This window comes from Falco peregrinus, chromosome 1, assembly GCF_023634155.1.
Source record: "Falco peregrinus isolate bFalPer1 chromosome 1, bFalPer1.pri, whole genome shotgun sequence".
Classification (NCBI taxonomy): Eukaryota; Metazoa; Chordata; class Aves; order Falconiformes; family Falconidae; genus Falco; species Falco peregrinus.
In genome coordinates, this window is record NC_073721.1 from 15,723,000 (window position 1) to 15,735,117 (window position 12,118).

Here is a 12,118-nt window from a genome sequence, read left to right on the forward strand (position 1 = left end):
AAGGCTAATACTAAACTGTTAAACTCAAAGCACACGCACTGTTATAGAATAGTGAATATTCAGTATAACACAGGTCCATATCCTGCAAGGAGAAATGTGCTGGTCCTACAGAAGCCAATTGAAGCCCAGAAGGCAGCATGGATGGCTGATGATATTGCAGTATGAGAACATTTATGTTGAAGAGAGCTTGAATACTAGGCCTGACTGGCACAGCCTATGGCAAGAAACATTCATTTTTCCTTGCAATTTTATTTTTAAGCACAAATATGCTTCTCCCCCACCCCCCCCCCACCCCCCGAAGAAAACATAGTGTACTTCATTAAATGAGCTAGACTTTATTATGGAGATTAATTAGCAGCAGCTGCTAACATTCACCTAAAGTTCATACATTCCCAAGTCCACGAAACAAACCCCCAAATCATTCTGAAAATAAAATAACTTGTTCAGTGGTTTGTGTTTGGAAATGTCTTTACAGGGACCCCACTGTGCTGTGATGAGCCCGTCTATCACAACCAGCTAGTGAGGCAATCAAGCAAGCAGGCTCCTCTCTTTCTCCTGTTAAATCATGGATTCAGACATGTTTAGGATACTTCTTCTGTGTTCCTTATTGCATATGAGAAGAAGAACCAGTACAAAGAAAATTGAGTAATTTACCAGTGTGTGCAGTTATGACATAGCTCAAACAGCAGGGAACTGGGCAGTTTTACTATTTAGAAATAGCAAAGAAATCCCCACAACTGTGCAAGACTTTAGAGTGAGATAATATACTAAAGAGAGGTTTTATATAACAGCCTTTTTTGGCTACTGGACACTCTTGGCTTTAACAGTTTCCATCACTCTGCATCCAAGATTTTATCAGAAAACAGATGTTAGTTACTACCTTCCGTGCACCAAACTACTGAAGGCACTGAATGAACCCATGCGTGCGGCCCCCGCTCAGCCTTGCTCCTCTTCAACTGCAAGGAAACAGCGGGCAGAGTAGGTGTAACACACCGCAGTGCTCCTGAGAGGACCTCACTCCTGGGAACAGCAGAACTCCTTGGTCCCTTTCCCTCAGTAGGGGTAAGAACAGGACGGCAGGGGGAATATCCCAGCTGCCTTGCTCTCTTCTGCACCAGCACTGGCAAGGGTACGGAGGTAAAAAGGTCTGTATGTGTGCATATGCACTCACACAGGAGCTTGGGTGAGTAAGAACACCTCCTGCTGCTACCAAAACTACGGGAGCCGTGCCATCAGATTCACTGGAAGTAGGTAGAGGTTCATCACTCAGATACAATCACTGGAGCAAACACCCTGCGGTGTAAAGCAGCCGCAGCAGCAGCCCTGGCTGTGTGCTGGGTAGCGTAAGCTCCCTGGAAGAGCTGCACCTCCAAGTCCACATCCTCCCCTAGCACCAGCACGGTGCAGGTGGTAGTGGCAGTTGCTGACTACATGCTATGTGCGCGCAGGAGATGGTGCTTAGGCTGATGGCCAAACGGCTGTCTACAGTCCTTCCTGGCAAACACAATCATTTTTGCATACCCCTTCTGAGCAGCTCACAGCCTTAAGTAGTAACCATTGTCAAAAGGGATGGAATAGTTAAAGAATGGTCAGGAACTTCTGCTGGTTTAATCCATCTTTTTTTTGAGTACAGCTCAAGTGGGTTTGCTTTTTCCCCCTCTAACTTTTAGCGAATGAGAGTTAATGGACCTTTGGTGAATAAGACCACTTTGGTTTTTTGGTTTTTTTGGGTTTTTTTCCTAATGAGGCCTGAAAAACTAACTGTAAGCAATATACACAGATATCAAACTCCTTTCAAGCAACTTCCTTTTCCCTCTCTCTCAGTTCCCACCAAGCCTTTGATGATACCTTAACAGTCCATCAAGAGGTCTCAGCAGATCTGATAGCTTCTTCAGATATTATATGTTTGAAGTCTTCTTCCAGGCCTGAGAAGTGTAATATATACTGGAGCACATCTGATCCAAAGAAGCCACAGATCTTATAGAATAATTAAACAGCAGCCATCCAGTGGGAACTCCCAAGACCTGAAAGTTTGTCTATGGGTTTTATGGAACTATATCAAAGGGTCTGTTGCAGGGTAGCAACTGAGAAGTCACGAGGGGGAAAAAAAGGCAAGAAAAAGCCTGGGAATGGGGGAACAGTAGCACTCAACCTCAGACAGGAGAGGTGAGGGAAGAAAAGCTAAGCCAAATAAATTATTGTATTTAACAGGGAAGAAAGGGAATGCCACAGGTCTGGTCAAGAGGAACATAAATTTAAGAGAAAGCAATGTGTGGTGCCAGGGAATAAAAAGCATCTGCAGGGAACAGAGGAAAAAGGGAAGGGGAGGAGAAAGAAGAGGGAAAATATAACATATGAGAGAGTCCATTTTGGCTAAGCATCTAAACATTTAAGCACTTATCTGAATGGCATTCTCCAGCCTTGCTGAACTTTTGCATAACATTCCCATCTACAGCAGCTTTCTCTGATCTTTCAAAGGGAAGAGGAACAGACTCTTTTTGAAAGCAATCCTCTTACTCTGGAGCTACAAGGCATTTTTAAAAATTACTATCTTTTTACTTAACTAACACGTCACTTGCCAGTCAGGATTCTTCAAGCTCTCACAACACAAGAGTTCACAGACCATCCAAGAGTTTTGGTTTAGATGGGTGGATTTTTTCTTTCTTTCTTTTTTTTTTTTTTCTTTTTTTTTTTTTTTTCCAGAGTGACACCAAATACAACGTTTATAGAAAAAATGTCTCTTCTTATGAAAAATCATACATATATGGCTTAGTATTTTGGTAAGAGCAACTCACTCATTCCAGGCTCAGTCAGATAGCTGTAGCGCTTACGTAAAGCAAGGGAGACAAAGTTCTGGCGTCGGTCAGCTTTCTCCGTCTGCAACAAAACATAATACTATTTGGTGCCTTTAGTATCACTATCCCCCATTTGAAGAGAACAATCATCAGCCTCAGCGTGATGGGCCACATTTTGCCGTACACATCCCCACAGGGGAGAACGGATGTCTCCGTTCAGCTTCGGGAAGGCATGCTGAAGCCAAATTTGGGCAAGCAGGGAAGGGAAGGGACAGAGCCGGTCTCCCATCCCCTCTGCCATGTAATGACTTTCAGGCACTGTGGAGCAGGGAGGGTGGCTACTGGAGGTGGCAGAAACCTGCTGTGGATGACTACCCTTCTGGAGCAAGCAGGGAAGAAATTGCAGCCCTAGAAGATGACCCCATGGGTTCATTCCTGCTTACAATGTCTCTGCTTACGAGGTAGAAGAGCTTAGACAGCAGATGTACCTCATGATCCTGCCTTAAAGTATCTCAATACTATCCTATCCCGTTATCACTTTATAAAATGTTTCACACTACTAGAAATAGCATGATAGTATTCATTCTCTATAAAATAAACCATCTTTGGCTGGAAACAGGAGATCAACACAAAAGACTACAGATACAGACATAGAACATTTATAAGAATACAACTTAGACTATCAAATATTTCTCCCCAGATTAATTTTTCCTGAAAGCACATACACCACGATGTACACTGGCTTTAAAGTGAATACATTAAGGACAAAAAAGGCATGGGAGAGGATTTTTTTGATAGGCACAAAATGCAAAGATGCAGATTAGAAAGCAGACTAATATCGTTAACTAATAAATTGCATCATAAGTCGCTGCATTCAGTGACGTAGCTGCTGGTGCGAAGTCTTAAATATTAAAAGTCCTTTAGAGATCAGCTCACTGGATTATGTGGCTAAAAATATGGTTTGTTTAGAAAGAAAACTATTGTTATAGCTGTATAATAGCTCACTGGGAACAAAACCTGTGGAGACAAAGTGATGTGGTTGCTATTATTATCTTTTAACATGTAAGAAATGTTTTGGTTTGTTTTTTGATTTTTGGTTTTTATTATTATTTTAATCAGCAGGTGGCTACTGCTAGTTATTTTTCACCAGGAAGAGAAGAAAATTTTGCTGCTAGGTAAATCGGATACATATCTGTAGATTCTTTTAGAAAGTGATCTCATTTATAGCTACCTCTAATAAGTAAAATCCACTCAATTTCTTCACAATCTAATGTTGCAGTTTGCATCAAACAGTGGATTTTTAAACTGCAAGTGTCAAAGGTTTATTTGAAAATAGATTTGGGTATGATATTTAGAAATTGCCCTTGGCTATTTGGCTTTGTCAGAAGAGTCCAGTTTATTTTCAGGAGTAAAATATTATAGGCCACTACTGTGGCCTCAGCAGTATTTCTTTCCTTCTCAGAAATAGAAGTTACCAAAGCATTGGCAGTGTTACTCCAAGAGAAGACATCATATCCACTAAAATATTCTTGATTTTGCCAAAAATGGACTTGGTCTGATATATATAATTATATCTTTTTTCAGAAGAAAACGAGTTAAATTTTACACTGCCATTATTCAATGCTTGGTTTAATTTCATAATATATAATCTTGTTTTTCCCACATTTGTGCACATCTACTGTTTTGCAACAGACTACCAAACGTCAAGGATATGGTTATTCTGTAGGTATCATTTCAATGCCATAGCTAAAAATAGTTGTTTGTTTTTTCTATAACATATTATTTTTCTTCACTAAATCTGAAGGAAATAAAAACAGAAGACAGTGTTTATATTACCTCATCATCTTGATCTGACTCTGTTTCCTTTTGGTCCCAAGATGCATTGCAGAGACAAGGAATATTATAATGGACAGCAGGGAAAAGAATATCAGGATATGAAAAGGACCAAATTGGGAGCACAAAATGCAAGCTGATTTATAAGGCAAAGCAAATCCAAAGTGTCAACACAAAAGAAAAAAAAAATCTTACATCCAATGCAAATCAACACGTGACATTACTGAAAGCATAAACCTATGACTTGCAGGCTGAAGCATGAGCTGTAAACAGAATCATAAAAAATATAGGAACTTGACACCACAGTAACGAGACTTTAAAAGCGTTCTACATACAGGAAACCAATAAAACATAAATTTAAAAAGCCTTTATCATATTCCAAAACATTCTCATTAATGGCATTTCATAGGGTTTCTTTATCACTAGCAGGAGAAAAAGAAAAAAAAAAAGGAAGAAAAAAAAGACAAAACCAAAGGAGCAAAAATAAAACCAAATCAACCCTAAGGAAAATGTTTACTTTTCCTAACAAATACCTTTTTGTGTGCTGGCAAGGTGATATTCAAATTGCAAACAGCTGTTTGTGGCAATCCTTTTGTAGTCTTTGGTTCTTTCAAAAATGATAAGCGACCACAAGGTTCCTGGCTGGTGTCTCTTACCTAGAAAAGAAATTTTAGTACAGTGTAGTATATGTAGTAATTCAGACACCTAGAGGAAGTTTCGGCAGAGTATCTTGCCACAAGAAGCTATCTAATGGGTGAAGCTCAGGCTGAGCTCCAGCTCAGTAACAGTGAGGTGCTGAAGGAGAAAAGGTGTTACCATGAAAGAGTTAGGTCAGCCTGAAGCTCTCTGATGCTAAATCCATGCAGGACAAGATGTTGAGTGAGTCCAACCAGGCAGTTTCATACTGAGATATTACTGGCAGGTATTTTCTGCCCACCTTCATTTTTTTCTGTCATGTTTCGCACTTGCGCTCACCAAAATGCTTAAAAACTTCTTTTGCGCAGCAATAATAAGGCTAAGGAAAGTGAGCAGCCATCCATGGTAATTTAGAGATGACCGGTCTGAGCATGCTTTTTGGAGGCTGTTCTGCTGTACAGTATATTGAATGCATCTCCTTTACTTAGTCCCTGGGAAATAGTGATCTACTGATAGTATTTTGGAGGTCTAACTTGAGATACGGTTTTAATAAAAGGCTGTGAATCCATATCATGGGTATTGGGTCCCAGCTCTGCCGCCAGCTCTTTTATGGCTTCAGGCAAAGCACCCTCTCGTTATTCACATAGTAAACAATGACACATCCTTGGGGCAAGTTAGTACTATCAGGCTGAAAAAGTGTTATTACTGGTGGGGGGAAAAAAATCAGAATAATTATTTGGCTTGTTTTGCTTTTACCTTGATAGAGAATGGCAGTCTATTTTCTTTGAAAGCATAAAAATTAAAAACAAGCTGCTGTCCTCCTTTAGTCAAAGGGGCCAGATTTCCATAGCAATCAACGTAAATAGGTTTTCCTTCCAGAACCTATTATCAAAGCAATAAATAAAAGTCAATAAAACCTCTTTTCATAGTAGATCCATGCAAGTAAGTATGTCATGATTTCCCCCATCACAGTTCCCGAGTTTAGCACAAGTCCCCACTCAGATTAAATTCAACAACAAATTAGAAAATCACGTGTATTATGGCAAGGTATTATGAGCGCAGGCAGTTTGGGAAAGGGTGAGCTGCATGTGTGGCTTTTCTGGAGTACAAACGGATTGACTTCCTTCAGGAAACTGTGTGTTGGTGACTACGTATTCACCACAAACCAGCCTTACTCATGACTGTGTGTCTGCAGGAGCAATGAGAAGGATTTCCAGGTCAGCCATCTGCAAAGCCCAACCAGGGCTACTTGACAGCAGTGCACGCAAAACCCACTGCAGACCATCCCAGGGATCCATTTGGAAACAGGTCCTCAAGCTCTCCCTGCCTTGTCCTTTTCTGTCACAGCCTTGCTATGAACCTTTATCTAACTGGGCTTATAGCGGCTTTTGCACGACCTGTTGCCACTTGGATACCACATTGTCCATTTACAAGGAGGGAGTCAGCTGTGAGTAAGAAATGTACCTCAATGTCTTTGCTTCTTGCAACTTCTTCAAAGTTCTCTTGTTGCTCCAAAGTTTTGTCCACTTTGTCATCAGTCATGCAGAAGCAACGCAGATTGGATTCCACAGGGTCATTCATTTTAGCAAATATCACAAACTTTGCCATATAAGGAACACATATTAATTCTCTATAAAGCTGTGTTGCCAGCCCAACAGTCTCTAGTACTTGATGGCAGTCTGCGAGCCAAAATCTGAGTGGGAAAAAGCAAACCATTAAATCAACATTTCATTATGCTCAAATATTGCTTAAGCCTTTAAAGAGAAACCATGTCCTCTGATCCTTGGCCATTTTTCATGCATACTGTCCTTGCAGACTTCCCAAAGCGGTAATTTTCCTTCTACTGTCAGTGGAGCTTCAACCACCCAAAAATAGGAATACCTGGTAATGAAATGCTGATATACTTATTTGACCCCTCTCGCAGAGGTATCTCATAAAACTGTTTAAGCCTCATTTGAAGCCGAAGTGGGGAAACTGTATTTCTTGTGACCCCACAGCATGTATATGTGTTGATGCCTCACTGTACATTTGATTTGCTAAAACAACCTCCTTTATAACACATACATACAGCAAAACTGCATCTCCCACATAGGTTGAAACCAAATATGCCCTCAGTGAAGTACCCCAGAGATAGATGTTATACTGTTATTTTTTCATCTTATGATTGAGAGTTTGATGAAAATTTTGATACAAGTTATAAACATCTTAATTTCTTGTTTGTATGAGCCTTTTCCACAGTATTTCAACCCTGATCTATTTACTTCTTTCCAATATTCTTTTTATAAAGCTTTTTATAGGTGCAAATGTTATGTACTCAGTGATAAGCTCTTTAACTTGCATACCATGAATTTTCTCCACTAGGATTCAGGATTTGTACAGATCTTGTTGAATGCCACCAATCAGCATGTAAGTCCACTAGAGTTCATCAAAATTCATTTCAAACCATGATTTTTTGGCAAATGATATTTTTGTGAGAGTAATTTTACGTAGTTTTCAACTAAAAAGCCCACAGCCAGGAAATGAATGTTCTTAACTTTTTAAACGAATACAGTTTTATGAATCCCCCCAATATTTTTATTGAGTTAACATTTTAAGCTTTCCCTTTCTGTTACTGTTTGCAGAAAAATAAACCCCTGTGTGGCACCGCAGCCTTTAGAGAAATAGCATGTGTGATTGCCAGGAGACATCACTGCAGCAGCAAAGGCCAAGACAAAGCCACATGTAAAACCCTGGATGCGTGGGGTGCTGATACGTAGTGACAAAGAAGCATCTGGTCCCAATACCACTCCATCAGTCTTGCAAAAGACTTGCAGAAAGCCAAGAAACAACCCCACAACTATGCACTTTGTTAATCACGGGTAACTACTCCCTAGGTGCATTTGGCAAGCTGTTACCATACCTGGCTGAAACATTGGTTGTGAATGAGACGCAGTCATTTGAAAATGTCAGCGGAGTGGTGCCTGTGATATCCTCCCACTGCGCAGGTGAAGTACCTCCTATGTAAATATAAACGGTGGAGATTTTCTTTCAAACACCAAGCATATACAGACTGCATACAAGTATCTATCTTAAACTATTTTGCTTCACGCATAAAAAGAGAGCCTGATAATAATGTTCTCCAACAGCTGAGCTACATGATATATATTACATCACGTATCACACACCAGAAAATGATGCTGATGTAAGTCAAGTACACGCCTACAAGTCAATAGCAACTCTTCCCCTTTTATATCGGCTAGGACAGAATTATTTCTGCAAACTACTTTTACTGACAGCCATGTTTAATAACCAAGGTTGAAATTCTTCATACTGGCTAAATATAAAATAGCATTTATTATCTGTTGGCAGAGCTCTTTTACAATGGCGTGAGACCAGATCCAAAGCCCAGGGAATCAGCAGGAGCCTTTCAAATGACCTCAGCCAGCTTTGCCTCAGAACTGATCTGAACCCTACTGGACGAGGCACACCAGTGTTCCCTTACTGGAAAGCACAAGTTGTACAGTTATGAGAGTGAGCACAGAGGCATTGCTGTCACAAAAACCTTTGCAAAGAGCATGACTTTCTCTAACCTGTAATGCTACATAAAAGTCGAAGGCTGGGTGTCATGTCTCCTTTGTACCCATTGGTTACACCTTCTCCCGACGGAGGCGGCACAGGGATTGTCATGGTTATTGGCTTATGAAATTTTCTTCTTCTTGGCTCCACAGTAACAATGGGACTGAAAGTTGCTTTGTTTCCAAGGATTTTTTTGACAATCTCCTCTGGAACCGGTTGAGCCTGTCAACACAGGGAAAGTATTTAAACTAGAGCTAAAAATTGGTTATAGACATGCAGAACTGTTTCCCAAAAGATAATTTAATTTTCCTTTCATTTTTCTGTAGAATTTTATTTCTTTTTTTCCCAGGCAGCCTTCTCCCATAGCTCTCAAGGGTGATCATTAGTACAATTCATGCTTAGTATTTTTTTTTAACGACCCACTTATGCTTTCCTAATAGCTATCTTGCAAAGCAAAACTATAAATCTCAGAAGGTTGCCTGCAGTTTTTGCTGAGTGTTTCAGGAATGTTTGGGTTTGTTTTGAATTTACAATGATGGGTGATATTAAATACAATTTCAAAATGCAAAGAGGCCTATTTTGCACTTGAGAAGTGAGGACTAGGCACTCTGTCTAGAAGATGCTGAACAATTCTCGCATCTCTACCAAACACAAATCCATGCTCCTGAGGAACACTGTGTACTCTGAATTACCTCTGTACTCAGTGCTTCCTACGCTATTCCACTATTGATTATTAGGAAGGAAACATCTGTCTGGGTCAAATTCATACAGAATGCATTACGCTATGGAAGAGCTATAAGCCAATTCTACTTACAATCTTAGCTGCTATAAGCAGACTTTCTACCTCCATTTTGTGCCTTGAAAGGTTTTCTAACTTTATATGGGAAGAAAGAAGTAGCCAATATGGGAAGAAATGCTATAGAGTTTTTGTACTTTTTGTCATGTAAGACCTGAACCCAAAAGTGACAGACATGGGAAACGGAGTTTTGCACCCATTTCCCTGGGGATTGCTTTGTTTTGTTTTGTTTCGGTTTTTTAACTTTCAAGTCTGTTTCAATCAGGCTGACCTGTGACTTAACTGCACGCTGTATTGATACGCATAGAACATGTAGCTACATTGCAATCTCACCAGTCACAACAGTGCACATGGAGACATCATGTTTTCTTCACACTAGAAAGCTCTGGAAAGGCAGCTGTATAACCATAATAGCAGAGCTTCCATTTTCTCCAGATTAATCATTTTTAGATGTGAAATATCATTAACAGAAATGTTCCAGTCTGAATTCCAAGCACTGAAATTCAAACCAGCATCCCTATTTCATGAACCCATCAGACTTGTAAAATTATTAAGTAATTTTAAGTGATAATTAACAGAACTCAAAGAAAAAGATACCTCCTAAAAAGCATTTCTCCACTTTCTGTGCAGTTTGCTCAAGGAGAGCTTAAGCTATTTGCTCTTCCCAGATTCCACCCGTTGCTAGAAACACCTATGGTGAATGTCCTAAACTACAACAGATGTATACGGGAGGTCTTTGACCCAGCAACAGCTAGCAAACAGCTGATGAAATCCTTACCAAACACATTCTTATGGCAACGGGCAGCCCAGCGACACCAATCCCAAGCTGCTACTTTGCCACAGGAGGCTGGGACTACGCAGGGCTGTGCAACCACAGCCAACAGGAGGATGGCAGACAATATCACTGAGGCTGTGGTGGCTCCAGCTCTTTGCTTTTTTCTCCATTCTTAAGATGCTAAGCAATACTCAGGGTAATGATGAAAGGGGAGCTGGGCTTTTGCCACAGGGAGGAGGACTGTGCATCACCTGCACCGGGGGGCACTGAGAGGCCCAGAGCCTGCCTGGGCAGACACTTGCCAATTCAGATCTCAGGTGGGAATGCTTCCCACCTTGCCACCCACCACGAAGGGGCAGAGACTCCTTAGCTGAAAGCCTCATTCATTAAGATCAATGATGCACTTGTAGACGCTGCGAATGTGGACGCGAGGGTGCTTTTACCTGGAGCCCCACACGGATTCTTTTGGTTAGAGCACCCTCAGGGAAGGATGCCTGGACACGCGGCACCGTCGTGCTGCTCAGCACCCCACCTTCTGGGCCGATTTGGTTACTCTCCTGCTTGATTCGTGAAACCACCGCAAAGTACTGAGGGAAATCTTTTGTGACGATCCTGCAGATTCGCTTCTTCTCTAGCTCCTCAACACTGTCCAGCTCTGGTGAGAGAAGGCAGTTAAAACATCCAGGCATTATCTGCCCAGGTTCGTACCAGACACATGTGTGAGTGTGAGGTTTTGAATATGCCTTGAAATGCTTATTATTTTATTTACTACAGGAGAAAAAAATATTCAGTGCTATTAATTATCAAGCTTTGGTTTGCTCTGTGAACTTTTGCATAAATCTTGACAACAAGGGCAAATGGCACGAGATGCACATATCTGCCAGGACACCGAAGCACCACTAGTGACTGCTAGTCACCCAAGCTACTAGCAGCTGCTGTGGGGTGTTAGGTTTGTCACACAGCATGGAAGTCCGAGGATGTCTGAAGGAGATGGTCAAGCTTCTTTCCTCTCTCATCTATATCTGGAATCACACAAGTGTACTGATCTTTCTGTGCACACCTTCAAGAGACAATTATTTCCAGCCTCTTCCCTCACATAGCTCCAACATACATTAAAACACGGGAAATCACAGTCAGCTCATGAAGTATCTAACTTCACGTCAAGTGTGCAATCCAGGGTTTGCCCAGCTAAGGCACTTAAGAAAGTTATTTCCCAAACTGGCATCCATATAATCCTGAGAGTTTATACTGAGACATTGAGCTCTCCAGTTTTGTGGATGTGACGGAGCTCTGTCTGCCAGCACTACCGTTGAAACCATAGCAAGGATCCCTTCCCACATCAGGCTTTCAGCCATTTGGTATCTGCCCCAAAGCAACTGCATCGTGCTCCTCAGTTCCTAGAGAAGAGAAACTTAACACATCCTCAGAGACAACTGGAACAGAAACAGGTTGTCAACAGTTAGTGCTCTTGACCACATTCCCAACTTCAAGGGTCACTAAGGCTTAGAAAAGTGCATGGAGTATCTACCCGTATTAACTACATAGATGATGTAGACATATATGCACTGACAAAAACTTTGTGATATGTCACAAATACAACTAATTTGCAACTATATGTGTGTATATATATGCACTAGTGAAATCCCTGTGATATAAACATTATTCACAGAGATAATTACACAGCTGTCATGCATTTCTCCTGTAATCTCTTACACTGACTTTTCAGCG

The 12,118-nt window shown here is 41.0% G+C and overlaps 1 protein-coding gene across 18 annotated transcripts in view; it reads right to left on the reverse strand.

Annotated features, from left to right (window-relative positions):
• Positions 1–12,118, reverse strand: part of ANK3 (ankyrin 3) — a 374,109-nt gene that overhangs the window by 36,357 nt on the left and 325,634 nt on the right. For 13 of the 18 annotated variants that reach the window (XM_055793683.1, XM_055793688.1, XM_055793692.1 and 10 more), the window contains 8 exons: positions 10,834–11,045; positions 8,834–9,041; positions 8,164–8,260; positions 6,729–6,957; positions 6,021–6,146; positions 5,162–5,284; positions 4,632–4,658; positions 2,796–2,877 (listed from right to left, as the gene is read on the reverse strand). In XM_055793683.1, the coding sequence (XP_055649658.1) occupies positions 2,796–2,877; positions 4,632–4,658; positions 5,162–5,284; positions 6,021–6,146; positions 6,729–6,957; positions 8,164–8,260; positions 8,834–9,041; positions 10,834–11,045 (1,104 nt within the window). The remainder of the gene's footprint in view (positions 1–2,795; positions 2,878–4,631; positions 4,659–5,161; positions 5,285–6,020; positions 6,147–6,728; positions 6,958–8,163; positions 8,261–8,833; positions 9,042–10,833; positions 11,046–12,118) is intronic. The other 5 variants (XM_055793697.1, XM_055793690.1, XM_055793685.1 and 2 more) reach the window with 1 other exon arrangement.